Source organism: Gopherus flavomarginatus, chromosome 4 (genome assembly GCF_025201925.1).
Source record: "Gopherus flavomarginatus isolate rGopFla2 chromosome 4, rGopFla2.mat.asm, whole genome shotgun sequence".
Taxonomy (NCBI): domain Eukaryota; kingdom Metazoa; phylum Chordata; order Testudines; family Testudinidae; genus Gopherus; species Gopherus flavomarginatus.
Genome location: NC_066620.1, coordinates 9,401,006 through 9,427,753, shown reverse-complemented (window position 1 = coordinate 9,427,753; position 26,748 = coordinate 9,401,006). Strand labels below are relative to the sequence as shown.

General features: G+C 46.4%; 1 protein-coding gene across 2 annotated transcripts in view; it reads right to left on the bottom strand.

Annotated features, from left to right (window-relative positions):
• The window catches only part of PLCB1 (phospholipase C beta 1), a 663,557-nt gene that overhangs the window by 618,124 nt on the left and 18,685 nt on the right, over positions 1-26,748 (bottom strand). For both annotated transcript variants that reach the window (XM_050952023.1, XM_050952024.1), the window contains exon 2: positions 20,397-20,474. In XM_050952023.1, the coding sequence (XP_050807980.1) occupies positions 20,397-20,474 (78 nt within the window). The remainder of the gene's footprint in view (positions 1-20,396; positions 20,475-26,748) is intronic.

The window sequence follows — 26,748 nt, the reverse complement described above, 5'->3', positions numbered from 1 at the left end:
ACCCAATGTGGTGCCCGCGGGCGCTGCGCCCACGTCCTGGCCGGCGGTCGAAATGCCGCTGAAATTAGGCAGCATTTCAGTGGCGACGCCTCCAGATGATGCCGCTTGTCGCCGACAAGCAATGTCATCCAGAGCCATTGCGGCTGAAATGCCACTGAATATCATTTCGGTGGATGCTCGACCACCGCCACGGTCCTTCGTCTGGCGCCTGCCAGACAAAAAGGTCGGGGACCACTGGACTAAAGTCTCTGAATATATGGGTTATCTAGTTGCAAAGCAGTCCTGAGATTCTAATTTTATGACAAACTACAAGAGCAAATGACAGTAGGAAAAATGTCAAACGATCCCAATAACTGTAATCCATTCCCACTCTCCACTCAATACTTTCTAGGATTATGATACAACTGTGTTAATGCTGAACATGATTTCTGAAAATCTTACAGACATTCAGAGTGTGGCTTGCATACTGGAAGGCTGTTTGTGAGCAGCCCAGGTGGGGGCTATGACAACAAGGCATTGTAAGGCACCCAAGATTGCACAGTATGGATGACACAGCCCCCCCACTGGTCTGTGTCCCAATTTGTCTCTCTCACACACACGCACGCGCCCCTTTCATTATTAGTAAATCTGTAGTGCCCAGAGAGCTCAACCAAGATCCAGCCTGCTAGGCACTGTCCAAAACCAGTCCTTTCCCCAAAGCGCTTATACACCATCTAAATCAGTGGTTCTCAAACTTTTGTACTGGTGACCCCTTTCACATAGCAAGCCTCTGAGTGAGAGCCCCCCGTAACAAATTAAAAACATCTTTTTAATATTTTTAACACCATTATAAATGCTAGAAGCAAAGTGAGGTTTGGAGTAGAGGCTGACAGCTCATGAACCCTCATGTAATAACCTCATGACCCCCTGAGCGGTCCCAACCCCGTTTGAGAACCCCTGGTCTTAAAAAGACAAGAGAGTAAGCGTGTGGGAGGAAAAAGTGCTATTTTCCCCATTTTGCAGATAAGGAAACTGAGGAATGGAAAGATTAAATGATTTGCCCAACATCACACATGAAGTTTATGGCAGAGTCAGGAACTGGAGGTAGATATCCTGAATTGCAACCCGTTTCCTTAACCACAAGGCAATCCTTTCCTTTTGCTTAGTTACACTGGTCCAAGTTCACCCCGGTGCAACTTATTAAAGTAACCCTATGGATAAATATGGCCTTTCATTTTTGAACTCAGGCTCAGGTAATGCTGTTTCATTTGTTTGGCATATTACCTAGTTAGACTAAAATTTGGCAACTCACTTACTGATAGGTGTTTTTGGTATTAGAGGGCATTCAAACAGCATAACAATCTGCATTTCAAACACAGGGCGAGCAATCGAAACAACAACAACGTGTCTAACAATGTTAGGATATCACGCTAATGCAGGAGATTTTACCATTTCTAAAAATAATCCGCTAAAGAATTTGCATTTGTGAAATTCACGTTCTGAGCTCCTCTGGAAGAACTGTTTGTTTGTACGTACCTCAATAGCACCAATTAGGCCCAGTCATGGATCAAAGCCCCTCTGTGCTAGGCAATGTACAATTACAGAACAAAAAGATGGGCCCTGCTTACAATCCAGCTATCACATTTGAGTGAAGTTTGCCTTCATCCTTGCAACCCGCTTTAGTCCCTAGGCAGTTAAGATTCCAGTCATCCATGCAACTATACTAGTGCAACACCCCTGCTTTAGGTATGATTTATACCTTTGCAGCAACTTTGGCAGCTCAAATCCCCAGTGCTGACACAGCCGCACTGCAAACAAAAACAGGGAAATCACACTCCTAAATTAACAATTCAGAATTTGGTTCCTGTGAACTTCTACCTTACAGTTCCCAGTACCACAATATCTAAGCACCCTTCAATCTTTCCATGGATTCACTCTCATAACACCCTGTGAGGTGCTGTTATCCCTCATTTTACACATGGGGGAACTGAGGCACAGAGACTAAGTCACTTGGACAAGGTCCCACAAGTCCCACTCCTGTAAACACTTATGCCTATGACTGACTTTGATGGAACTCTCCATGTGCTTAAAGTTAAACATGTATATAAGTGCATACATGAGTGAGGCTTAAATAGGTTGAAGATGTTTTGGAAATTTGTCGGAGGCCACGCCCATGCTCTACTCTATGGATAGGTTAGATAGGATATATTTTCTCCTGAATACATCAAAGGTGCGATAAAAATCCATAGCCGTGACATACTTCACGTGAAGTGATTCTAGAAAGTATTGATTTGTTGGTTTTTCTGTGGTGCTCCTCTCTGCATTAGCTGTACACCTCACACACTAAATGCATTTAGCATCTTAGCATCCATCTGAGGTAGGGAAGTGCTGATCCTCTTTCACAGCTACTGAACCTGTGGTGCAGAGACATGGAGTAACTTGCCAATGTCATAGAGGAAGCCTGTCTGTGGGGCTAGAATTAGATACTCGATCTCTTAATTCCTAGACCAACGCCCTGACCATCCATACAACCACCCTTCCTCTCCATTATGTAGCACCACTAGATAGGACCACTGTGATAACTTAGTGTGACCTGCATTGCACAAAGCATAGAGCTTCCCGGGCTTAATTCTCCATTGAATCAGTTTGCCCATAATTCAAGTTGAAGCTAGTTTCCCATTATAAGACTGCACTCTCACCAAATCATCAGCACACCCACTTCAACTGACTTGAAAGGTCACATGCTACATCTTTCCTACAGGCACAGGTTTTTTCTAAATTTATTTTTCACAAGAATACTGAAGCACATGCATTAAAAAAAAATACATGTCATTAGAAACATCACTCTCATGTAGACATTGCAGACACACAGCAGTGGGATGGATGCTTTGGAAAGTGTGTGTGTGTGTGTGTGTGTGTGTGTGTGTGTGTGTGTGTGTGTGTGTGTGTGTGTGTGTGTGTGTGAGAGAGAGAGAGAGAGAGTGAGTGAGACTGATAGCAGATAGCCATGATCAGGTAGTGGAAGGGGAGGAATCTCAGTCTGGTCACCTGTGTTCAAGAAAGATGAACTCCAAGTGGAATGGAGAACTTATCTTACCAGAGGAAGCTAAAAGCGCTTGGCTTTTTCAGCCTAGCAAAAGGAAGGCTGAGAGGGGTCTGACTGCGGTCTATAAATACACCCAGGGGGTAAACACCAGGGAGAGAGAATGATTTAAGCTAAAGGACAATGTTGGCACAAGAACAAATGGGGATAAAGTGACCATGAATACATTTAGGCTGGAAATTAGAAGAAGATTACTATCTGTCAGAGGAATGAAGTTCTGGAACAGCTTCCTGATAGGAGTAGTGTGGGCAAGAAATCTAACTTGTTTTAAGATGGAGCTTGATAATTTTATGAAAGGGATTATACGATGTGAGCTGATGAAAGAGAGACTTTTGAAAAAACTTCTCTCCTTTCCATGAGTTCAACACAACTGTTTAAAGACATACTAAAATATCACCTGCATGATGGGTTTAACAAGAAAGTTTTCTCAGGCAACCTTCACCATAAGTGATGTTTACACATTTCCATCTTAATGAAATATTCCCAAGAATGGAGCGCACAGGGCAAGAAGTGATGGAGTACAATATCTCCCCATGCTTTGTTCAGAAGACCCCATCGAGCTTTACTCAGGAAGATGGGTTAATGTGCTGAAATGCAGAGCTACAGATGACAGGGTGCAAGACTTATAGATAGTCGGTCTCATGTAAATCAAAAACACAAGTAGCACAGAATGGAGCTTATGAAACACTGTATAAATGATACTGTACAGAGAAGGCAGGAATTATCCAATTTGTAACGGTATGTACAGAAAATGCAAACAATAGCTACTGTATTTGTGCAGATGGCATTATGGCATATAAGCCATTTAAAACACACTGTGCAAAACTTCAATATTAAAGCATTATTTCTATGTGGTATAACAAGTGTGCATTGCACCACAAAAGAAACACAGAGGAAAGGTGGCAAATAGGAGGCTAAAATGCATGGACTAGCTTCGGACTTTGACGACATGACCCCCACAACAGTATAAGCAGTCGCCCCCTTATGCTGCTATGTGGGTTACAGGGGCCAAGTACATAGGAATGAAGTGGGGTTACTGACCAGAGCAGCTGGATGGGTAGTCAGGATATCCATGGTTCTACACCCCTAATCACTGGTCAACACAGCAAAAAAATCGGCGCAGAAAGATATCACAATTTGCTGCCAGCACAGACCATGAGGAAAAGACTAGCTCCTCCTCTCCCTCTCGGGAAAATTCTGACCCAGTCACAGTACCTCCTGGGGTGATGCGGTTTCCACCACACTCCTTACTTGGGCCAGACCAATCCAGCACTACAGCATGAGCCTGGACTGAGGAAGTAGGAGCAAAAGTCCAGCTGACGGCAATGAGAGCAGACTTGGGTCCACGCCTGCAAGATGCAGAAAGCATCCGCTCAGCACCTCCAATGTCCAGACGCCACAGTGAGTAATGACCGACATGGGAACATGAGGCAGTGAAGGAGTTGAGACCACTGTGACAACAGGGAGGGGGATTGGCCTTGGAAGAGCATCGTTTACAAAGAACGCAGATCAAGTCAGTTTCACTTTACATCTACGGGGGAGGGTCTTTTGTTTAAATTAAGAGTTGTCCAGGCCGCAGAGGGGTAGGCGGTGGTGGAGCAGAGAAAGTATACTAGAAGACTAGCCAGTAGAAGCGAGTTGGGGATCGGATTCAAAAGGAAGCATGATTAATACACAGGCCAAAGTTGAGATAAGGACAATTTGTTTGATGTTTCAGACAGACAGTCCTAATTGGCCCTGAGAACGGTGGTGTACAGAGTTACATGCTTTTACACCTACCCTGGGAAACAACAACTGTCAATTTTTAGAAGACAGGTTCAGGTTGCCAGCATAAACAAACAGTCTTTGTAATTTGTTAGATGAGTTACAGAGCATAGCTGCTTTGTAAGACAAACACGGTTTCAGAGTAGCAGCCGTGTAAGTCTGTATCAGCAAAAACAATGAGGAGTACCTGTGGCACCTTAGAGACTAACACATTTATTCAAGCATAAGCTTTCGTGGGCTACAGCCCACTTCATCAGATGCATGGAATAGAACATACAGTAAGAAGATATATACACATATAGAGAACATGAAAAGGTGGAAGTTGCCATATCAATTCTAAGAGGCTAAATAATTAAAATGAGCAATTATCAGCAGAAGAAAAGAAAACTTGTAGTGATAATCAAGATGGCTCATTTCAGACAGTTGACAAGAAGGTCTAGGATACTTAATATGGGAAAACAGATTCAACGTGTGTAATGGCTCAGCCATTTCCAATCTCTATTCAAGCCCAAGTTAATGGTATCTAGTTTGCAAATTAATTCCAGTTCAGCAGTTTCTCGTTGGAGTCTGGTTTTGAAGTTTTCTTTGCAAAATTGCCACCTTTAAGTCTGTTACTGAGTGACCAGAGAGGTGGAAGTGTTCTCCTACTGGTTTTTGAATGTTATGATTCCCAATGTCAGATTTGTGTCCCTTTATTCAAACACGAGGTTCCTTTTATTAGCAATAAAGCCTCAAAGGGCTGAGCGGCACAGAATTCTGTACTGAACAAGAGGGATATACACGACACTTCACCTTTATTCCTCCTCCTTTCAATCATTATTGGCGTCATTTGTGCAATTTTGATGTTAGGAGACACTTAGGTAGCCCCACTGACTTGAACAAGAGCTGCACAACTGAGCTCTAAAACAAACAACTTCTGTCTGAAAAGCAGAGCTTAGAGTTTCACTGCTATTGAACAGCTAGGTAAGCCAGCATCACTTATTTCTTGGCACTAAGCACGCGCACGCCCATAAATCAATACTTGTGTTAATATTGCACTTGTTAAGCAGCAGTCATTGCCACTTGTGAACACAGGCTTAATCAGCTCCCTGGGAAAATGTTCCCCCTAAAGCAGCTGTCCCGATTACCCATGTCCCACTTAAGAAGAACATACTTTATAGATACATGTATTGATAGGGTGACCATCTGTCCTGTTTTTAAAGGGACAGTCCCTTTTTTGGGATTTTTTCTTGTATAGGTGCCTATTACTCCCCATCCTGTCCCGTTTTTTTCACAGTTGCTATCTGGTAACCCTATGTATTGACATATTTTGGTCAGTTTATTACCATCAGCAACACAGCAGATTAGGACATTGGGCATAGATGGGCTATGCTACAGAACTACAATCTGCGCATAAGTTGTGGGGGAAGATGAGGTCTGACACCCCCCCAAACCTTGTGGAGTCTTAACTCTAAAGGGTGGAGGGAGAGTGAGACTACAGCACATTTAAACCGCAGTGCTGCGTGCACCTCCTAACCGTAAGTTTTATTACCGTGCTAACTGACATGTTAGAGGTTTTAAAGATGCCCTGGAGAGTAATAATTCAGAATATGTTCTTTAGCAACTGTTCACGGAAATCTTGCATAGTAGCACACCCTGTTCATCTCACAGTGCAGTGCACATTCTGAATAAAGTTGTGCACCCGCTTAAAAGTAGGCATTGGGGGAGGGGGTCCTCAGGCTGAGTGTTGCTGCATCTAACTTTTAAAAAAAGGATTCACAAAAGCCAGAACACTGAGTGGGAGGCACCTGAGCTAGCCAACAGAAAATGCTGAGCAAAGGGGTGAGGCCTAAGCCCTGGCCCTCTCATGGAGCTGGGCACCTAATTTCAGGTGGAAAGATGCATCTCCCTCTGCTCAGGATTCACAGCATCAACCATCTCATGGAATCAGCACCAACAACGGCTCAGCCCTATTTCAGAAAAAATGCTGTCATCGTGCCCACTTTTACTCATATATCCCACTGGCTAGGGCACACCCCAAGGATGTGGGAGACTGAGGTTCAAAGCCTCACTCTGCCTAAGGTGATGGTGCAGGGACTTGAACTCAGGTGTCTGAACTCCTAGATGAGTGCTCCAACCAGTAGATTCAGGGGTATCCTAGAGCAAGTCTCTCTCAGTCTGCCCTGCTGAAGCTGTTCTACTTTGTATAACGAGTCACTGGCCCAGAGAAAGAGCGACTGACCCCATAGTCCCATGGTTAGGGTCCTCACCTGGGATGTGAGATCCAAGTTCAAGCCTCTGCTCCAATCACTATTTAAGTATTTTATGCAAATGAACAGCTTCAACAGAAGAGACCCACCTCAAAATACCCCATAGGCCAGGGATGAGACTTGGAAGGTGGGAGGCCAGAGTTTAAGTCCATGCTCTACAGCAAGCACAGGGAGAAACTGAGCCCATGTCTCCCACACCCAGGTTGAGTGCTCAAACTACAGGCCTCAAGCATATAAAGGGGAAGCCACCTCCTCCAGCTGTGTTTTGTGGGGGGCCTATCAGGAGGATGTGCTCTAAAGTGGTCTCTGAGCTCATCTAGTAGATTGGGCCCCCACAGGCAAAACAAGCAGGGCAGACCCTGTTTTATGAATCCGGACAGAGCTTAAGCATGAGTTAGGTGTCAAGCTTGCCAGCAGCAGCAGGACAGAGGAGGCTGTGCGCACCGCCTGCCGGCAGAACGTTACGTGGCTAAGAAGCTTAGGATGGAGCAGCAGCTAAATAGGGATTTGAGGATCTAAATTTTGGATTTCGGAGCCTTAAAGTGCCAGCTAGACACCTAAGCACCCCTTTGTGAAGCTCATTTTTGGAGAAATAATGTAAAGAGTTAACTGTGCCTGAATGTCAAGTAGAGGGAAGCCAGTAAACCCTTTTGTGTCCCAAGCACCACTCCCTCACGCTGGTGTAACTCAGGAGGAACCGTTGACATCAATGGAGTTACACTCCCACAAGTGGTATTCAGAGCTGGTGCCTATTGGTTTTCCTATTAAAAGAGTGCCATCATCAGTGACCTGCCCAGAAAAGGAAGAGGACTTCTTTCCAACAAAGCACTATAGCTAGGGGGCTGGTTGACATCAAGAAGTTGACTGGAATAGCTACCGCAGAGCCAGTCCGGTCATCCCACCTACCCCCCACCATGTACTTCTGCAGAAACAGTAAGGAAGCCTCTCTCTGCTAATCAAGGCCCTGTCCTTGCAGGGGTCTTGAGCATTGGTGGTACCTTGCTCTTGCCTGTTCTCTGCAGCAATTCAGCCTCCTGAGGACTGAAACACTTGAGTCTAACCCAAATTATTGGGCTCAACAGAGGGGTAACTGGGAGACATTTACTGGCCTGTGATGTGTTGGTCAGACTGGATGATCTTGTGGTCCCTTCTGGCCTTAAACTCAATACAAATTTTGAAATCCCTATTTCAGCATAGGCCCCAGGCAGCCTCTGTTGGTGATGCTTCTTCCCCAGAGATAGTCTTCTACCCTAGCAGAATGTCTGGTGGAGGATAGTGATGCGTGCTGCCCCTCCACAGTTATAAAACACTTAAATAATATTGTGAGGTGAATGTGTGAAGAACTTAGCGCAGAGGGCTGCTGTGGGAGTGTGTGCCTGCCTGGCATCTGATCACTGGGCATGCATAGCACTTAGAGCTGGAGCAGCGGGGGACATTGAGTACTAAAGAGCAGAGGCAAGGTTAGAGGCAGGACAAATGTAGCTGAATGCTGCTGCTGCTGTTCTCCCTCTAGGAGAACTGCCTAGTACACTGTCCATTTGCTTTGTACAGTTTGTAGTATAGACAAAAGAGAATGCTGCAGAATAGATCGTGTTCTTCCCAGCACCATGGAGACTTGGGTCGTCATTTATAGCTATACAGAGTTCAAGCAAAAGGCTACCAGATCAGCACAACTACACAGAGGGTATGTCTACATATCCTTGCAGGGTCCAGCCTGAGCCTGGACTGCAATTTTATAGTCCCGTAGCCCAAGTCCTGCAAGCCCAAGTCAGCTGACATGGGCCAGTCATGGGTCTTTTACTAAGTGCAGACATGCCCAAAGATGCAAGGCAGTGGGGGCAAGTGAATTGCCTCAGGGCTTGATCGGTCTTAAAGAAGTGCAAGTATTTGTTCAAAAATTATGAAAAATATTCAGACTAGTTAGTTGTGTGCAGCCCCATATTTCTGCTAAAAACCTTTTTTTTTTAAATTGTGTTATTTCATATTAGTAGCTGCAGTTGAAGAATACACGTACGCAGGGTGATGACATGCACAGAGATGGAACATATCCTATTTAGCAAAAATGCATTTGAATGCATACTTCCCCCCTAAAAAAGAATGGAGATTTAAAAGCACAATAGGAAAAATAAATAGTGAGTAAAAAGAGCAAACATGAAAGAGAGACAGCAGAATTTGAACTAGCACAACTGCACGCAGAGAATCCAATTTAACAGACATCAAGAGATCAATTGCTTTTTCTCACAAGTACGAAGGCTGATGTAAGAGCAGTATTCTTTCCAACCATACGAACAATAGGTCAGCTGGCAAAATCAGCGGCACCTGTGCTAAAGCACCTGTGCGCCATAGTGAAGGCTATGAACGAATAAGAGAATTAAAAAGTAAAAAAAGAAAGAAATGGGAGTCTGACTTCCAGCTGATCAACCCACTGTTGTGTTCAATTATTGCACACGTTTTTGCGCAGCTGAGGGATTTTATGTACGTTAGCAATTCTGCTGCCAAATTATTTGTATTACAGTAGACTGGAGCCCCATTGTGTTATGCACTGCAAAAAAACAAAAACAAAAACAAAAACACACTGTAGTAAGACAGTCCCTGTCTTGAAGTACTCACAGTCTAAATAGACAAGACAGACAAAAAGAAGGAGGGAAAACAGGCACAAACAGAGGAAGTGACTTGTCAAAGGTCCCACAGCAGAGCTGGGACTATAACCCAGATCCTGTGGCCCCCACTCCAGTGCCCTTATTCCTACTCCATGCTACTCCTAAAATTGTGCACAACAGTTAGCTGAAGCTTATCAGTGCTACTTAAACTTACTGTAGTGACAGAGATAAAGCAACACTCAGAACAGCTCACCTATGTATGAATTAACACGGGCTAATCACAGAAATAAGGTGGGTGAGTTAATATCTTTTATTGGACCAACTTCTGTTGGTGAGAGAGATGCTTTTGAGCTACACAGAGCTTCTTCTTCAGGTCTGGGAAAGGTACTAAGAGTATCACAGCTACATACAAGATCAATAGTTCAAAGAGGTCATATCTGCAGGTACCAAAGCCAGAAAAGTCCCTTGTGATCATCTAGTCTGACCTCCTGTATCTCACAGGCCATAAAACTTCCCCAAAATAATTCCTGGAGCAGATATTTGAAAAAAGCAGCGAATCTTGATTTAAAAATTGCTAATGACAGAGAGGCCACCATGACCCTTGGTAAGTTGTCCCCTTGGTTAGACTGAGCACAGCCTATTCTCCATACAGCAATTTGCAGGAGATACTCTTGCGCTCTAACAGCTAAAATCAGTATTGTCCTAATGTACAGAGAGAGAGAGTAAGCAGTGTTCAGCATTTTCTGAATAATTAGGCCAATTTAAGAGGTCACATGTTGGGCTCTACAAATTTAGTCACCCCACCAAAGCAGCAATCCCCTTTAAAAGCTGTGGTCTTCTCTCAATTTCAGTACTGAAAGACAGGCCCATAACTGTGTATCAATAATTTCCCACACATGTTTTACAAAGCCTACATCCTACACAGTAAGTTATATTTACCAGTGGCAAATGCTTATTAGTGCTCCTCTGTCTTTGATGTAGTCCCATTTCCTTTACAGGTCCTGAACAATTTCCACGTTTTGAAAGTTGAGGGATTTCCTCTTAAAAATAAAATACAATAGCAAATGATAGGAAGCTGGCCTCCATGAAAGATTTCTCTTTACTTTCACTTTCAGCTGCAATCCCCATCACAGCCCGCTCACTTCCCTCCCACTCCACATGCTGATTTTTAAGTAGTTTGGGGAAAAAAAAAAAAAAAAAACAGCCAGCATCTGGGACTTACAGGTGACTACAGATTGTTACTAGATTGACTCCCCTGTTGTGTTAACTGCTAAGCTAGAAAGCTGCTCCACTTTAAATATACAACAGATTCTTTTTCCTTTCAAGAGATCTATATAAGCAAGCAGGGGGGCTCGCTTCCTTACTCAAAAGCCAGCAGGGAGGAGAAAGGTAGCCCTGTCACAGTTTCCAGTACAGCGTGAAAGTGTCTGTATTGGTGTTATTGCCGGTCTTATTTTTGAGGGCTCTGCTAAGGAGTAAAGCCTTAAATATGCAGTGTTGTTGTAGCTGTTTTGGTCCCAGGATATTAGAGAGACAAGGAGGTGAGATAATATCTTTTATTGGACCCACTTCTGTGGGTGAGAGAGACTTTCAAGCTTGCACAGAGCTCTTCAGGTCTGAGAAACTCACTCAGCGTGTCCCTATGAAGTGTGTCCATACAAAGTGGAACAGATTATTTAGCATAAGTAGTTAAAGGATATTTCAAGGGGAAGTCCCATTAGGCTGTCAGCCCTAGGGTGGTGGGGCTCCGGCTGTCAAAGGCAGCAACAGACAATGTAAGCAATGCAGTTTCTGCAGGGACACTACGCTGACCTAACTACGTTGACTTAAGTGTTATGTCTCTCGCAGAGGTGGAGTAATTATGTTGGCATAGTGGGCAACTTATATTGGCGGGAGCAAGCTGACTTGGAACATTGGGTGCCCCAAGAAGTGTCATGAAGCCACTTAAATCAGTCTGCTTGATATCAACTAACGGGATTCTTGTTTCCCCACATCCATGCACTAACTCACTACTCACTCAGACTGACTTCTAGGAGCTTCAGTCAAATTATAGCTGAAGACAACAACATTCAGGTGATACAAGAGGTTCCTTCAATAAATAACAAGCAGAGCTCAGAAGAAAGGGATTTTGTACTTTCACTATTCAGCCAAGGGCTCCGATGAGCCTCAGTTTACCAGAGGGGATGTGGAGATATGGGTTAGATGTCACATCTATATCCGCATCAGTAAGAATCCCACAGGTACAAGAATGCTGGGACTACGTCATAAAACACATGCTTTCTAAAAAAGGATTAACTTCTAACAAAACGGAAAAGCCCACTAATGCAAAAAAATGTTCCAGTTGTGTTCAAAGCATGTAATAAAGTGAAATATTCTTCAGTCCATGTGTCTTGGCTCTCGGTTTCTGTGTGGATTATATCCTGCAGTTGCAGCAAAAGGCTGGTTGAATGGTACCTACGAGTTGATAGAATGCCTTTGTGACCAAGGCTCAGGACAGATTAGTGCAGACTGACTGTAAGTGGTTCTGTCTGCTGAAATGGTACGGCTACTACCAAATATTTACAAAATGAGGAAAAAATACAACAACTTTTATTTGTTTTAGCATGTTAAGATGATCACTTAACAAGAGGGGCACAAGCACCACCTCTTCCCATTGATTCAACAGTATTTATAATCATCTTCTAAAAGCCTCAGTACAAAGGGTTTGTTTGGCCTTCTTTACAGAGGGAATAGGCAGTCGGAATGTTTATAGACCTCCTGCCAAGACCTTCTTAGCAGTGAAATAGACTGCACAGTATACTCTCTCTTTAGTAAACTAAACTACTTCAGTGTTGGAGCAGGTTTTTTTAAAAGCCATATGACCCTTTAAAATTCTGTGTGAAATTCGTGTGATGAAGTTATATTAGTTACGTATTAAATACATATAAAAAAAACTTACCCATTACTACAGCTTTCTAATCAAATGCACTGTAAAACAGATAAGGACTTGAAGTTCTTTTGTCTGTATGTCACTAAGGAATGCTCTGCTTTAAAGCCTGATTTGAAAATGGACAGAGCACCATAAAAAGATACTGGCCCAAACCACCAGTGCAAATGGGCACAGCTCCTTCAATTTGAATGGCAGTTTAACTAGCTGAAAAGTGACCTGCTATTTACAGGAATGCTGAAATTGACTCTGATCCTGATGCTGCAGGATCCTACATACTCTACTCCTCTCTTCCTCTAAATGAAGCACTTTGGCCCCATGATACAGCATATCAATTCTCAATCACAGATTTTAGGGCTAGAAGGCACTATTATGATCATCTAATCTGACCTGCTGTATGACATAGGCCATTGGGCCTCCTGCACTACCTAGTGATTCCTGCACCAAGCCCATACCTTGTGGTTGAGCTAGAGCATCTCCTTTGAAATCCTAGCAGTGTTGACACCAATTGGAGCTTTACTATTGACTTCAAGGGGGCCAGGATCTCATCCCATGCTGCCTCTCTGCAGCCCATAGAGAACTCTATATCGGGACCTCCCTATCCCCAACATTCCACGTGCCAGCAGGGGTCAGTGCACTGCCCTTACCACTCCACCGGGGGGGGGGGGCAGAGGGGAGGGCATTAAAGATAATCACAGCTTCTCATACACCAGTCATGACTTTCATAGGTCAATGTATAGGTACCTGAAATGGAAACAACTGTTCTTTCTCCTTCATAAGTTCTGTTCACTAAATTTATTAAATTTTAATCAAGTACTAAATGTTTTTAATTGCCTGGTTCATGTTACAGAATAAAAGACTATTGTTTGGAGCATAATTCATCTTTTAGTTCACAAAATATGCTGGCTGGTACTAAGCAGGTCTGACAGTGACCAATTTCCTGTTGCTGCACTGTGTTACAGAACCCATAACATAATTCACAAACAATATTAATAGGCACATGGACATTGTTATATTCCTACATACACAGCAATCACAAGATTCACACCAGGTCATAAAACAACAAGGCCAGGTAGAGCACACTACACTACTAAAATCATCTTTCAAAGACTCCCTGAGCCGTATAGCTCCGCACTGAGATCTTCTAATAGCCCTCGTAGCTGGATGTTCAAAGTCATGACAATGTCCCCTGCAATGGATTTCTTGACTCCAACTTGATTCTCAACTGACCAGAAGCAATCTGGCATTGCAAGTTTCCACAGTTCGATTGCCACTCACTTCTCAACTGTTAATGGGGCTCTCAGTTTGGTGTCCCTGAGCTGGAGGACTGCGGTGAGTTTGGCACACAGATCCAGGAATGTGGTCTTACATATCTGAAAGTTCTCCAGCCATTGCTCACCATCCCAAACCTACATAACAATGAGATCCCACCTGTCAGTGCTTGTTCCTCGGGCCTGGAACTGGCATCTCCCTACAGCTACTCCATGAATAATTGAATTGTTTCTATGTCGCACAGCAATGTAGCCTCCAAGGAAACACCATGTTCCCCAAGCCTCCTCTTGTGCATCTGTATATACTGCAGGATCAGGTGCCCTGTGCTTGCAATGCTTATGACAATAGTGCAGAGCTGTGAAGGCGCCATGCTTCCATCAGAGATGCCAGGCAGCAAGGAGGGACGCATGGGTTGTGCGTCTTTGAAAAGAAGGTGCAAAATATTATGGACTGCAGATGAAGTTACGGGAGGGAGAGCACGTTATGGGAATTTGACCACATGCTTCCAGTCACCCCTACACAACTCATTTCAGCCCCGTTAGGCACTGCAAAAAATTCCCAAAATAGCCTGCACTGATCAGTGGTGAGTTACACAGAGTTGCACTGCACTCTGCATCCATACAAGCACTCATGGTGAGGATGCGTACTGTCAACACATGGAGCCCAGTGTGCAAACACACAAGCTATTTAATAACTGTGGCAGATGTATGCCAAGGTAATTTAGGTCTACATAATTTTGTAGTGTAGACATGACCCTATATTTAGGCAAGGGACACATTATACAGCAGAGGAGAGAATTTTTGAGGTCTTTACTGTGAACAGAGCCAGTATTCTGGCTGACTTTGCATGGACCCGCAAAAAAAGAAAAGAAAAGAACTTTTCCTCCTCTACTAAACACCTCTATGTAGGGGGCCATCTTCACCACGGTAGGAGAACACAACTATACCTCGATACTAGCAAAGCCAGAGGGCCTACCCTTCTCCAAAGGGGTAGGGTGAGGGCTGGGCCATGGCCCCTCCTGTATTGCACACTGGCCAACAGAGCTGAGTAGTGCTGAATATGAAATAAACATGTTCAAAAGGTGGTCAAGCTGTCACTTCAGCATATGCTGCTCCGGATTCCCAAGGGAATTCTGTCCGAGTCCCCCATAGTTCCAATTAGAGCTGCCAATGAAATGCAACACATCTGTACTGCACCCCCAAACACAGGGCTGTACTGTTCAGGCAAAAATCTTGCCTTCATTTCCGCATGGAGAGGCAGTAATACTAAATAGGTCTCCACAATTCCTAAAGTATCAATGTCTATTTTCATGGTCCAAAAATTCTAAAAAAAGGGGATGGGGTGGGGAGGAGCAACGTATGCTAATTTTGTTACAGGCAGACACTTGCTTTTCTTTCAGAATGGTACAAAAAGCACAAATTTTGTGCAACTCTAAAAGAACCGAAGAGCACGGCTGAAATTTTTTAAAATTGCATATGGCATTTTGAGACACTGGGTTGTGTTTTTTTTAGAAGCAGCTAAATCAGTGGTTCTCAAACTTGGGCCGCCACTTGTTCAGGGAAAGTCCCAGGCGAGCCAGGCTGGTTTGTTTACCTGCCGCGTTCGCAGGTTCGGCCGATCGCGGCTCCCATTAGCTGCAGTTCGCTGCTCCAGGCCAATGGGGGCTGGAGGAAACGGCGCTGGCTGAGGGATGTGCTGGCCGCCCTTCCTGCAGCCCCCACGGGCCTGGAGCGAGGGATCATGGCCAGTGGGAGCTGCAATCCGCCGAACCTGTGGACTCGGCAGGTAAACAAACAAACCGGCCCGGCCCACCAGGGGCTTTCCCTGAACAAGCGGCAGAACAAGTTTGAGAACCATTGAGCTAAATGACGCAAGGAGACACATGGAACTCGCGCTTCTGAGCCACTTAAGCACATATGAAAATCCCACCCATTAATGTCAAAGGGAATTGTGCGCATGCATCTAAATCCTCAAGGCAACTTAGAAAGAAAACAGTCACTGTTCAAATTTAAATATAATTAAGTTAGGATTGAATGATTACAAATGATAGCCCAGCTGTAAATCAAAGGCAGCAGTGCACTTTGTGCATGGGTGTCTTATAAACAATTACTACAAGAACTAGAGACAATTAAAATCCAAGACATCTTATGGTTCAATAAAATTGTTATTTTGTAAATGCTAAAATTAAGTCCCAATCCTGCAATGGATGGATCCCCATTTTATCTATATCTTGTTGCAGGATCAGAACGAAAGTGAGCTTGTCTCCTGGGTGACCAGATAGCAAATGTGAAAAATCAGGACAGGAGCTGGGGGGTGGGGCGGGGGGTAATAGGAGCCTATATAAGAAAAAGGCCCCAAAATTGGGACTGTCCCTATAAAATCGGGACATCTGGACACCCTACTAGGATCCTGGTCAGAAATTGCATGCATTTTTGCCTGGGACTGCTTTCTCCTCCAGATTAAGCTATTCAGAGGAAAAAAAAGTGTACCCAGCCACCTGTATAGCACATTTTTTGAAGAATTCTATAAACAATCATTTACCTCTCATGTTGGCTGGACAAAAGAAATATTCCAAAAATCTCAAGGGATCTGAAGCCTCTGTTTTTAAGCTACCTTCTGCCTCAGGCTTGCACAGGAATGAGCCCCGGGCCATATTATAATAGTACTTTGCCAGCTTCTCTATCTCCAAACTCCTTATTAAAGCAGCAGAATTCAACTGATCCAAAACTATTACTAATCAATAGGTAACCTGTATCTTGAGTTATGCTGTTCTCCCATTGCACACAAAGGCTGTTCTTAGAGAAAATGCGTCACCACTACGACAGAAAGTTCAGAAATTTATTTTTCACCATCTTTTTTTATTAGTTATGAATCTTGTTAGGCAGGGCACAGTGGAAGAATACTGTCCCAGGCTACAGTAGCTGTCCAAGAGGACAGTGCTTGAGAGCTGCAAATAGTGAACCCAGGCTCTCAGACTTACTGTAGCAGGGTTGTTTGTTTTGGGGTTTGTTTTTTTGCAGTGTAGTGCACTCTCCCTCAAGAATAGAGCGAGGCAGAGCCCTTGCACCACGAGGTCTGCACATGACCATGTCCAACCCTTGAAAAATCACAGACACTGCTCTCACCTTTGTGGGGCTCATACATGCAAGTGGACAAGCCACATCCCAAGTGCCTACATGCATGATCAGGGTCTCAAAAACCTGGGTTATCTTGGAACCGAGCAGTAGCTGCTCTCAGCAACCTTCCAGGAAAAGTTCAGAGGGTGACTGCCATGACTCACTTTGTTCTAATGTTATTTATATTGGGGTAGCACCCCGAGACCCTAATCACGAACTGGACCACACTGTGATAGAACTTTACACACACTTATAAAGGCCCTGTCTGTGCCCTGGAAAAAAAAGTACAGAAAAAAAGAACCTAAGAGCTAATGCCACTTTCCAGCTCATTGTGCTACTCTCACTTCCTTTCCTCCACCACCAAAACCATCCATCAGCCCTGACCTTATACCAATCCCTTGATTCTTCCAATTCATAAACTGCTGGGACTCCACAATGTACACATCACCTGGCATACAGATGTGGTGAGTCATACTCTCCCTGTTCCTCATTCTGCATAGTAATTCTTAATAGAATAATCTCCAGGAGCCGCAAATTGGGAATCAGGTGACCAGCTACTATCTAGTCTCTCATGCATCTTATTCATATCACATCATCATCATCATCATCGTCTTCAGGGAGAAAGGCAGAGTTTTAGATCACATGGAATATTACTGAATCCTTGCACTGAGATGTTTGATTTTCTCTTCTCAGCTCCAGAGGACCTTATTTTTGTGCGAGTGTTCTGAGAGAGGAAGGGGTATATCTGCTGGCATCTCTGGACTCTGGTTTGGCTGTGAAGAAGGGACAGATGTGACATTAACAGAATCTTGTTCGTTTGTCGGCTTCACACCGTCCCTATAGCATGACCATCCAAGCTCCAAGGCAATAAAACAGCATCTGTAGGCACCAACTTTGTAAATTTTGCTCATCTCCCTTTACGACGATGTCTCTTCTTTCCCTTGCCCCAAAACCAGCTATCCTACATTAATCAAGCAAGCAAGCTCTTCATTGTGGTTTTGCTATTCTGAGCAAAGTTGGCTACCTTAATACTTCCTGTGTCTTTTTAAAAACAAGATATCAAACAAGCACCATTAAAGATAAAAATCAATCTGTACCTCAGAATCTGATTTTAATGAGGTATTTGCTCTATCTTGTGCACTCAGAACAGGAAATACCACAGATGCCAGGGTAAATTGAACTACCACTGGCATAACTGCAATTGGTATTTGCACCAACTGTGCATTATCACAAAAAAAAAAAAAAAACCACCACAGAGGTCATGCATGCAGAATTTTCCCTTGTTATATCTACCCTTTCCTTCAATTTTTTTTTGAAGAGTGGGTATGCGTACATACACATCCCCTGTATAAAATACTAGAATTTGATTTAGTCATAGGTCATTTAAAAAAAAAAAAAAAAAAAGATGAATGGTGAAGAGATGCATGTTTCACTGAGGCTTTAATGTTGTCACAAGTGTATAACCCTTTGGATTGAGACAGAGGTTTTAAACAAACCTGTCCAAACTGTAAGGACAGCTGCACATACACATTTTAATTAGCACTGATTACATGGAATGAAGCCAGACTCTGCGTTTGCTTCTTCCAGTACACAAGAGAAAGAGAATGGTTTCACGTAAGTCCAAAATGTGATTGAATTCATAACTCTCTCCTTTTTTTTTGAAGAGAGCAGATTAACCCATGATGGTCTACCATCTGTCAGAAACATGACAGCAGTGCTGTGAAAAGTGTGTCTCTTAGAAGATCCCTCAATGGTTGTAGGTATGTAAGCAAGGTTACTGTTCCTTCTTTGGATTTCCAACCATAAATTGTAAAGAATCACCTTGAAATATCTCACCTAATACTTACCAAGAATTTAAAATAAAAAAAAACAAACAAAAACCCCAACTCTTCAATAATTAATTTCACAATAAATATAAAACAAAATAGTCACTGCACAAGCAGAAAGTGCTCATCCCCAAACACAAACATTTTAAATAAAGAGACCTTTAGGATGGGTTTTGAAAATAAGCTTTACTTAGTTGACATGAATTATTAACCAGACAAAATCTCTTTTGTTGCCCTTTATATATATTTGATCCCCAGTTTCAAAAAAATCAAACTGACACTTACGTCTCTTGTACAAATACCCAACCTTTTAAAAAATGCTCTGGGCATTATAAATACATTTTTTCATTAATATGGAGACAATTCTATAAATAGCCATTTTAGAGAATTGCTTCAAGGCATTGTTTTTACAGACAACAGTAGGAAACTGAGGGGAATGTCATTATGGCAAACCTCTTAAAAATGGAATAAACTATCAACTTTGGGTCATTTTTTCCCTCCAAAAACTTAAGTGCATTCTTAAGAGTCTCACTGAAACACAGCCTAAAGGAGACATTATATTTAAACAGGAGCATGTGGTATAAAGAACAACCAAAATAAAGGCCTTTTTTGCAACTCCAAAGAATTATTTCTAAAGACTTGAGGGTGCGAGGGTGTGTTTTGAAAACTAAGTTTCAACGGCTTGATGCTACAGCTTTGCATATTCTGAACCCAGCAAAAACACCAACAGAAAAAGACACCTGAAACACTACAGTATACCAGCAATTAAATTATTCCAATATATTATTTTGTAACAGGCAGTAGATACAAGATAAGGTTACTTTATAACAAAAGTACTACCACAATCCATCTTTGGGGATAAGAGGAACTAATTTCTTGATAATACTTGGATAGTGTTTTTCCATTGCATCACTGTGACAGCACACTCACAAGAGATCAAAGGCCTGATTCGCCACTGCACTGCCCCACTTTCACCCTGGTGTAATGCCATGGATTCTGTCAGCTGGAAACACGACAGCACTGATTTCAGTGGAATGACACTGGTATCAAACAGGAGCAATGCAGCAGGCTCTAAGCCTTCCCAACAAATGTACAGGAATGTACTTAACAAGAGACCGAGTCTCCGACATGGAGCAATAAAAACTGAGGAGTGCAGAGTAACTCAGCAGGGAGGTTTAAATAGGCAGCTTTGAACTCCAATATTGGACCAACCACATTTTTTTCCACAAGGAAAAAAATCCTGTTGACTTGAGTGGAGTCAAGATTTCACTCCAGATTGGCCCCCAGGTGTAAATTGGAACAACTCTGTATTGTGCCAGTAGTGGCCAATGTCCACAAGGGACCACTAAGGTAGCTGAGCATTGCCAATCAATCACTCTCCTTCTTCCCAGTCACAGGGGCTGGGGAGGAGCTTTCGCTACATCACAGAGGAGCTCTCTGCACTGCAGTGTGCCTTGGGCATCCTCTATGCCAGAATTAGAGTGCAAAGCTTCCTGCCTACAGCCCTATCACACCGGCTGGTAAGCTTGAAATCAATACGAAGAGGCGTTTCTTCTCTTACCTTATTCTGATCTGTCCAGTAAAAGAAAAATCCATGTGGATCTGTTCTGAGAAGAATTGGAGTCACAACAGTAGAATCCTACAAAGAAAGGGTAAAAAATATGAACATTAAACTTATCTTCACTGTTAACAAAATAACAGTCCTATCGCAGAATGTCACAGTTTAATCCCACATCCCAAATTTCCATTTTGATGTCATAATATATTTCTAAGTAATTTAAATGTTTTCATCTTCTACATTCTGTATATGTGTAAGAGAGAATGTATCTGCCCAATAATGCTCACTTATACATATTAAATTACTGTAGGAATCTTATTAATTCTGTTTTCCATTTAACTACTTCCTATTTTTGTCTGTTATTCACATATGTGGTTTTTGTAACGATATGCATTTTTCTGAAAGCAGTTAAAAATCCAATTGTGAAGTCCATATGTGGGAATCATTGAAAATTTATAAAAAAATTATCCTCAAAGCTGATGTATATTTCTAGTAACTAGTTACAGCTCACGTAAAGCTTTGAAGCTCAACCATTTCCCACACAACAATAAATAAGGCCACATTCTACATATCTTCAGAAAATATGGCTCTGATTGATCCAAATTAAAATCAAATGTGCTGAAGATTTTTAAAAAAACCATAAAACATGATTTAATCATGTAAGTTGCAGTCTATGATATTACTCAGTGTTTTTATTCCAAAAACAGATGCACTACACAAACATGTTAAAAAGCAGGATAATGTTGATCTGTCTTAAATACTTATATGGCCCCTTTTACTGTAGTATCTGAGCACCTCACAATCTTTAGACATGTTTACCCTCAAACACCCCCCACGATGTAGGGTGGTGCTATTAGCCCTGTTTTACAGATGGGGAAACATGGCACAGAGAGGTTAACTGATTTGTCCAAAGTGAGTGGCAGAGCAGGGACTTGAATCCCAGCATCCCAATTCCTAGCAGGGGGCCCGCACCACTGGAGCATCCTTCCTCTCCATAGACAAGATTATAAAGACAGGAGATCCTGTCTGGACTGGACAGGTATTACATCTGCTGCAGCAAATACTATCTTAAGAAAAGTGATCCAACGCTGACCATCTCAGCAAGAGCCGCTGGTCTTGAGAAGATTACCGGTTGCCTGGCCATCATGGACCACAGAATGGGAGCCAGATGGCAAACTGATTTGTTGGGTCTCCCCACAGGGTACATACATATGGTCTGCTTCCTGCAGTGTTTACACAAGAGCACCAAGCGCAGTGGTGGCAATCTGGTCATGGGAGTCAGGGTAGGCCTCATTCGGGTGCTTTCCTCAGGAGTGCACTGCACTTCAGGGTGCAAGGTTTGGACTGTCATCACCATTTTTCCAATAACGAGGGACAGAACAGTGGTTCTTCTTCGAGTGATTGCTCACATCCATTCCAGTTGGGTGTGCGCGCCGCGCGTGCACGTTCGTCGGAAACTTTTTACCCTAGCAACTCCAGTGGGCCGGCAGGTCGCCCCCTGGAGTGGCGCCGCCATGGCGCCCAATATATATCCCTGCCGGCCCACCCGCTCCTCAGTTCCTTCTTACCGCCGTGTCGGTCGTTGGAACTGTGGAGCGCGGCATAGCTGTCCTCCACGTCCCTAGCTCTCCTTGTTCTCTATCGTTATCTCTAGCACTATTGTAGTTCTTAATTAGATTGTTAAGTGTAGATAGTAGTAGTTAAGTAGTTTGTAAATAGTTCTTCGCCGGGGGCTTAGCCCTTCCCGGCACCCGGCACCGGGCTCATGCCTGGTTCGCCGGGCTTCAAGCAGTGTGCGGCCTGCAAGAAGCCCATGCCTACCAGCGATCCCCACGACGCGTGCCTGAAGTGCCTGGGGGAATCGCACAGATCCGACAAGTGCCGCATCTGCAAGGCTTTTAAGCCAAGGACAAAGAAGGAGAGGGATCAAAGGCTCCGGACTCTCCTTATGGAGGCGGCACTTGACCCGGCGGCTTCGCAGGCCGTGATCTCGGCGCCGGCACCGGATCGCACCGGCACCGACCTTCTCCGGCACCGGGGACAGAGCCTAGGCCGTCGAAGTCTATTACTCCGGCCAGGCAGACCCGACTGGAGCGCCCGGCCACAACATCGGCCGCGGCGCCGCCGGCACCGTCGACTCCGGGCCCAGCGGGTCCGTCGAGTCCGGTGCCGCCGAGCTCCCCCATGACATCTGGGGTTGAGATAGTGGTGCCATCCACACCAGAGACCTTCGCCTCGGCACGGGACCTCATAGCCATGACTGAGCCCACTCAGCTGCCACCCCCGGTACCTCCGGTGCGGGTCGTGTCCAGAGGCAAGCCTATGATGTCGGCACCGTCTCGGGACTCACGTTCTCGATCCAGGTCCCGACGCCACGGTCGCTCCAGATCCCGCCGCCGCTCGCAGTCCCGGCACCGCTCCCCTCAGCGGTACCGGTCGCACTCGCGGCGCCGGTCGACATCAAGACGATCGCGGTCGGTCTCCAGCCGCCGATACCGGCACCGCGATTCCAGGAGCCGATCCAGACATCATTCGCCGCACCGGTCGACCTCCCGGCACCGAGCTGGTGGCAGGTCCCGATCCCGGCACCGAAGCGGCGCCCGGTACCGGTCCAGATCCCGGTCCCGGCACCGATATGACTCCCGGCACCGGTCCCCGGCACCGAGAAGATCGTCCGTGCCGGCCCGCGCAGACCCTTACCATCCAGGGTCCGCCCCGCCATGGCCCTCTAGACAGCCGTCCGTATCTTCGCAAACGGACAGCGGGTATGCGCTGGGCACCGACCGGCAGGCGGCGCTGTTCAGCGATCCGCCACAGCAGGACCAAGGCCCGCAACAATGGGGATTCTGGACACCCTGGGCATATCATCAGGCCCAGGGCCCCCAACAGCTCCCTGCTAGGCCGGCGACTGCGGAGCGCAGGGCACCTGAAGCCTCGTTGTCTCGCCCCCCTCCCTCCCCGGATGGGGAGGAAGGGTCCAAGCATCAAGACTCCGCTTTGGCTCCTGAGGTAGAGGCGAGGGCCGAAGGAGACCCGCCGTTAGACACTCTCTTGCCGGGGGTCTCCTCATCCTCCTCCCCGGATGAAGCGGTGGCTGGGACCTCCTCCAACAGCCCCCCCCCCGCTGGACCTCAGGGCGCACCAGGACCTCCTCAGGCGAGTAGCTCAAAATCTGAGTCTGCAAGCCGAGGAGGTCTCGGAGATAGAGGATCCAATTGTGACCATCCTCTCGGCAGACGCTCCCACCAGAGTCGCCCTGCCGTTCGTACGAACCATCCAGGCCAACGCCAACACCATCTGGCAGTCTCCGGCCTCCATTCCTCCCACTGCGAAGGGCGTCGAGAGGAAGTACATGGCTCCTTCTAAGGGCTACGAGTACCTCCACGTGCACCCGACTCCGTGTTCCCTGGTGGTCCAATCAGTAAACGATAAAGAGCGTCACGGCCAGGAGGCTCCAGCCCCCAAATCCAGGGAGGCCAGGCGGATGGACCTCCTCGGCCGTAAGGTGTACTCGGCTGGGGCACTGCAGCTCAGGGTCTCCAACCAGCAGGCCCTGCTGAGCAGATACGCCTTCAACTCCTGGGTGGCAGCAGATAAATTCAAGGAGCTGCTGCCACAAGATGCTCGCCAAGAGTTTACGGCCATCTTGGAGGAAGGCAAGAAGGTCGCACGCACGTCCTTGCAAGCCTCTTTGGACGCTGCGGACTCGGCTGCCCGTACCCTCGCGTCGGGGGTAACAATGCGTCGCCTCTCCTGGCTGCAGGTTTCTGGCCTTCCGCCGGAGCTCCAGCACACTATACAGGACCTTCCTTTCGAAGGCCAAGGCTTATTCTCGGACAAGACAGACCCCAGACTCAAGAGTCTGAAAGACAACCGAGTTATCATGCGGTCACTCGGGATGCACACACCAGTGACGCAACGCAGACCCTTCCGGCCGCAGCAACAACAACAACAGCGCAGGCCGTATTCCCAGTTCCGCCAGCGGCAGGACCTTAACAGGCGCCGCGGCAGGAACGGAAGGCGCAGGCACTCAGGGAACCAAGGGGGGCAGAACCAAGGCTCCTCTAAGCCCCCGCCTGGACCTAAGCCTTCATTTTGAAGGTGCGCCCGAGGGCGCAGTAACAGTTTCCCCAATGGATCCTTCCCCCCCGTTTTCCAACCGCCTTTCGTTTTTCCTCCCAGCGTGGTCCCTAATAACATCAGACCGCTGGGTCTTACGCACGGTGCAGTCGGGATACCGCCTGCAGTTTGTTTCATTTCCTCCTCCCCGCCCCCCTTCCTCGTCCCTCTTCAGGGACCCCTCTCACGAGCAATTCCTTCGGCAGGAGGTGCAGACGCTCCTCGGCAAAGGAGCTATAGAGGCGGTGCCGGAGAACGAGATAGGCAAGGGGTTTTATTCCCGCTACTTCCTGATCCCCAAGGCCAAGGGGGGCCTCAGGCCTATCCTCGACCTGCGAGAGCTCAACAAGTACCTGGTGAAGTTGAAGTTCCGCATGGTATCCTTGGGGACCATTATCCCATCCCTGGATCCGGGAGACTGGTACGCCGCCCTCGACATGCAGGACGCGTATTTTCACATTGCCATCTGGCCACGTCACAGACGTTTCCTTCGCTTCGTTGTGGGGTCTCTTCATTATCAATTTGCAGTCCTCCCATTTGGCTTGTCCACGGCCCCGAGGGTGTTTACGAAATGCATGGCAGTTGTGGTGGCGCAGCTTCGGCGCAGTCGTATCCACGTGTTTCCGTATCTGGACGATTGGTTGATTCGGGGCACGTCGGAACAACAAGTCTGCAGCCATGTCCGCGTGATCACCGACATGTTCGCCACTCTGGGCCTCTTGGTAAACACAGACAAGTCCACCCTGGTTCCCACACAAAGGGTGGAATTCATCGGGGGCCGTCCTGGACGCCACTGTAGGCAGGGCCTTGCTGCCATTGCAGCGGTTCCAGGCCTTGTCGGCGATCGTGCAACGGCTGCGGACAGCCCCCTTAACGTCAGTGAGGACATGTCTAACCCTGTTAGGCCACATGGCGGCTTGTACTTTTGTGACCGATTACGCTCGGCTCCGCATGAGGCCTCTCCAGTTGTGGCTCATCAGTCATTACAGGCCGACAAGACAGCCGCTAGATATGTTAATCACAATCCCCCAGAGGGTCTTAGATTCTCTCGGCTGGTGGCTAGACCAGGCAGTGTTATGTGCGGGTCTCCCCTTCCACCCATCTCAGCCCTCGGTGTCCCTAACAACGGATGCCTCAGATCTCGGCTGGGGGGCCCACCTAGGGACCCTGAGGACGCAGGGCCTGTGGTCCCAGGAGGAGGTGGGGCTACACAACAACATGCGGGAGTTGAGAGCGGTCCGTCTTGCTTGTCAAACGTTCTGTCATCAGCTTCAGGGTCGCTGTGTCGCGGTGTTCACCGACAACACGGCGACCATGTATTATATCAACAAGCAGGGCGGCACCAGATCCTCCTCCCTGTGCCACGAGGCGATACGACTCTGGGACTTGTGTAGCCCACTCCATTCACCTCATGGCTTCCTTCCTCCCCGGAGTACAGAACACGCTGGCGGATCGATTGAGCAGATCCTTCCTGTCCCACGAGTGGTCCCTTCGCCCAGACGTCGCCCTCTCCATCTTCCGGAGGTGTGGTTATCCCCGTGTGGACCTCTTCGCGTCCAAGGGAAACAGGAAGTGCCAAGCGTTCTGCTCCTTTCAGGGCAGGGAGCCCGGGTCGATAGCGGATGCCTTCCTCATCCAGTGGTCGACCCACCTGTACTATGCGTTTCCCCCATTCCCTTTGGTCCACAGGGTCCTTCTGAAGGTGCGCAGGGACAGGGCTCACGTGATCATGGTAGCCCCGGCATGGCCCAGACAGCACTGGTACTCCATGCTGCTGGACCTGACCATAGCCGACCCAGTTCCCCTGCCCCTTCATCCGGACCTGATTACCCAGGAGCACGGGACCCTCTGTCACCCGGACCTGCAGTCGCTGCGCCTAGCGGCGTGGCTCCTGCGTGGCTGACTGGCTCTGAGCTGCGCTGTTCCACGCCGGTGAGGGAGGTGCTCTTGGGCAGCAGGAAGCCATCCACAAGAGCGACATATTTGGCCAAATGGAAGCGCTTCTCCTGTTGGTGCGTGGAGAGAAATCTCCGCCCTATTGGAGTTTCGGTAGCCGACATCTTAGACTACATTTGGTCCCTCAAAGGGCAAGGTCTGGCCATATCGTCGTTGCGAGTCCACCTAGCAGCTATCTCCACCTTTCACCCGGGTGCGGATGGTCGCTCTGTTTTTTCTCACCCGACGGTGTCTAGATTCCTTAAGGGGCTGGAACGTTTATACCCTAACGTCCGTCCCC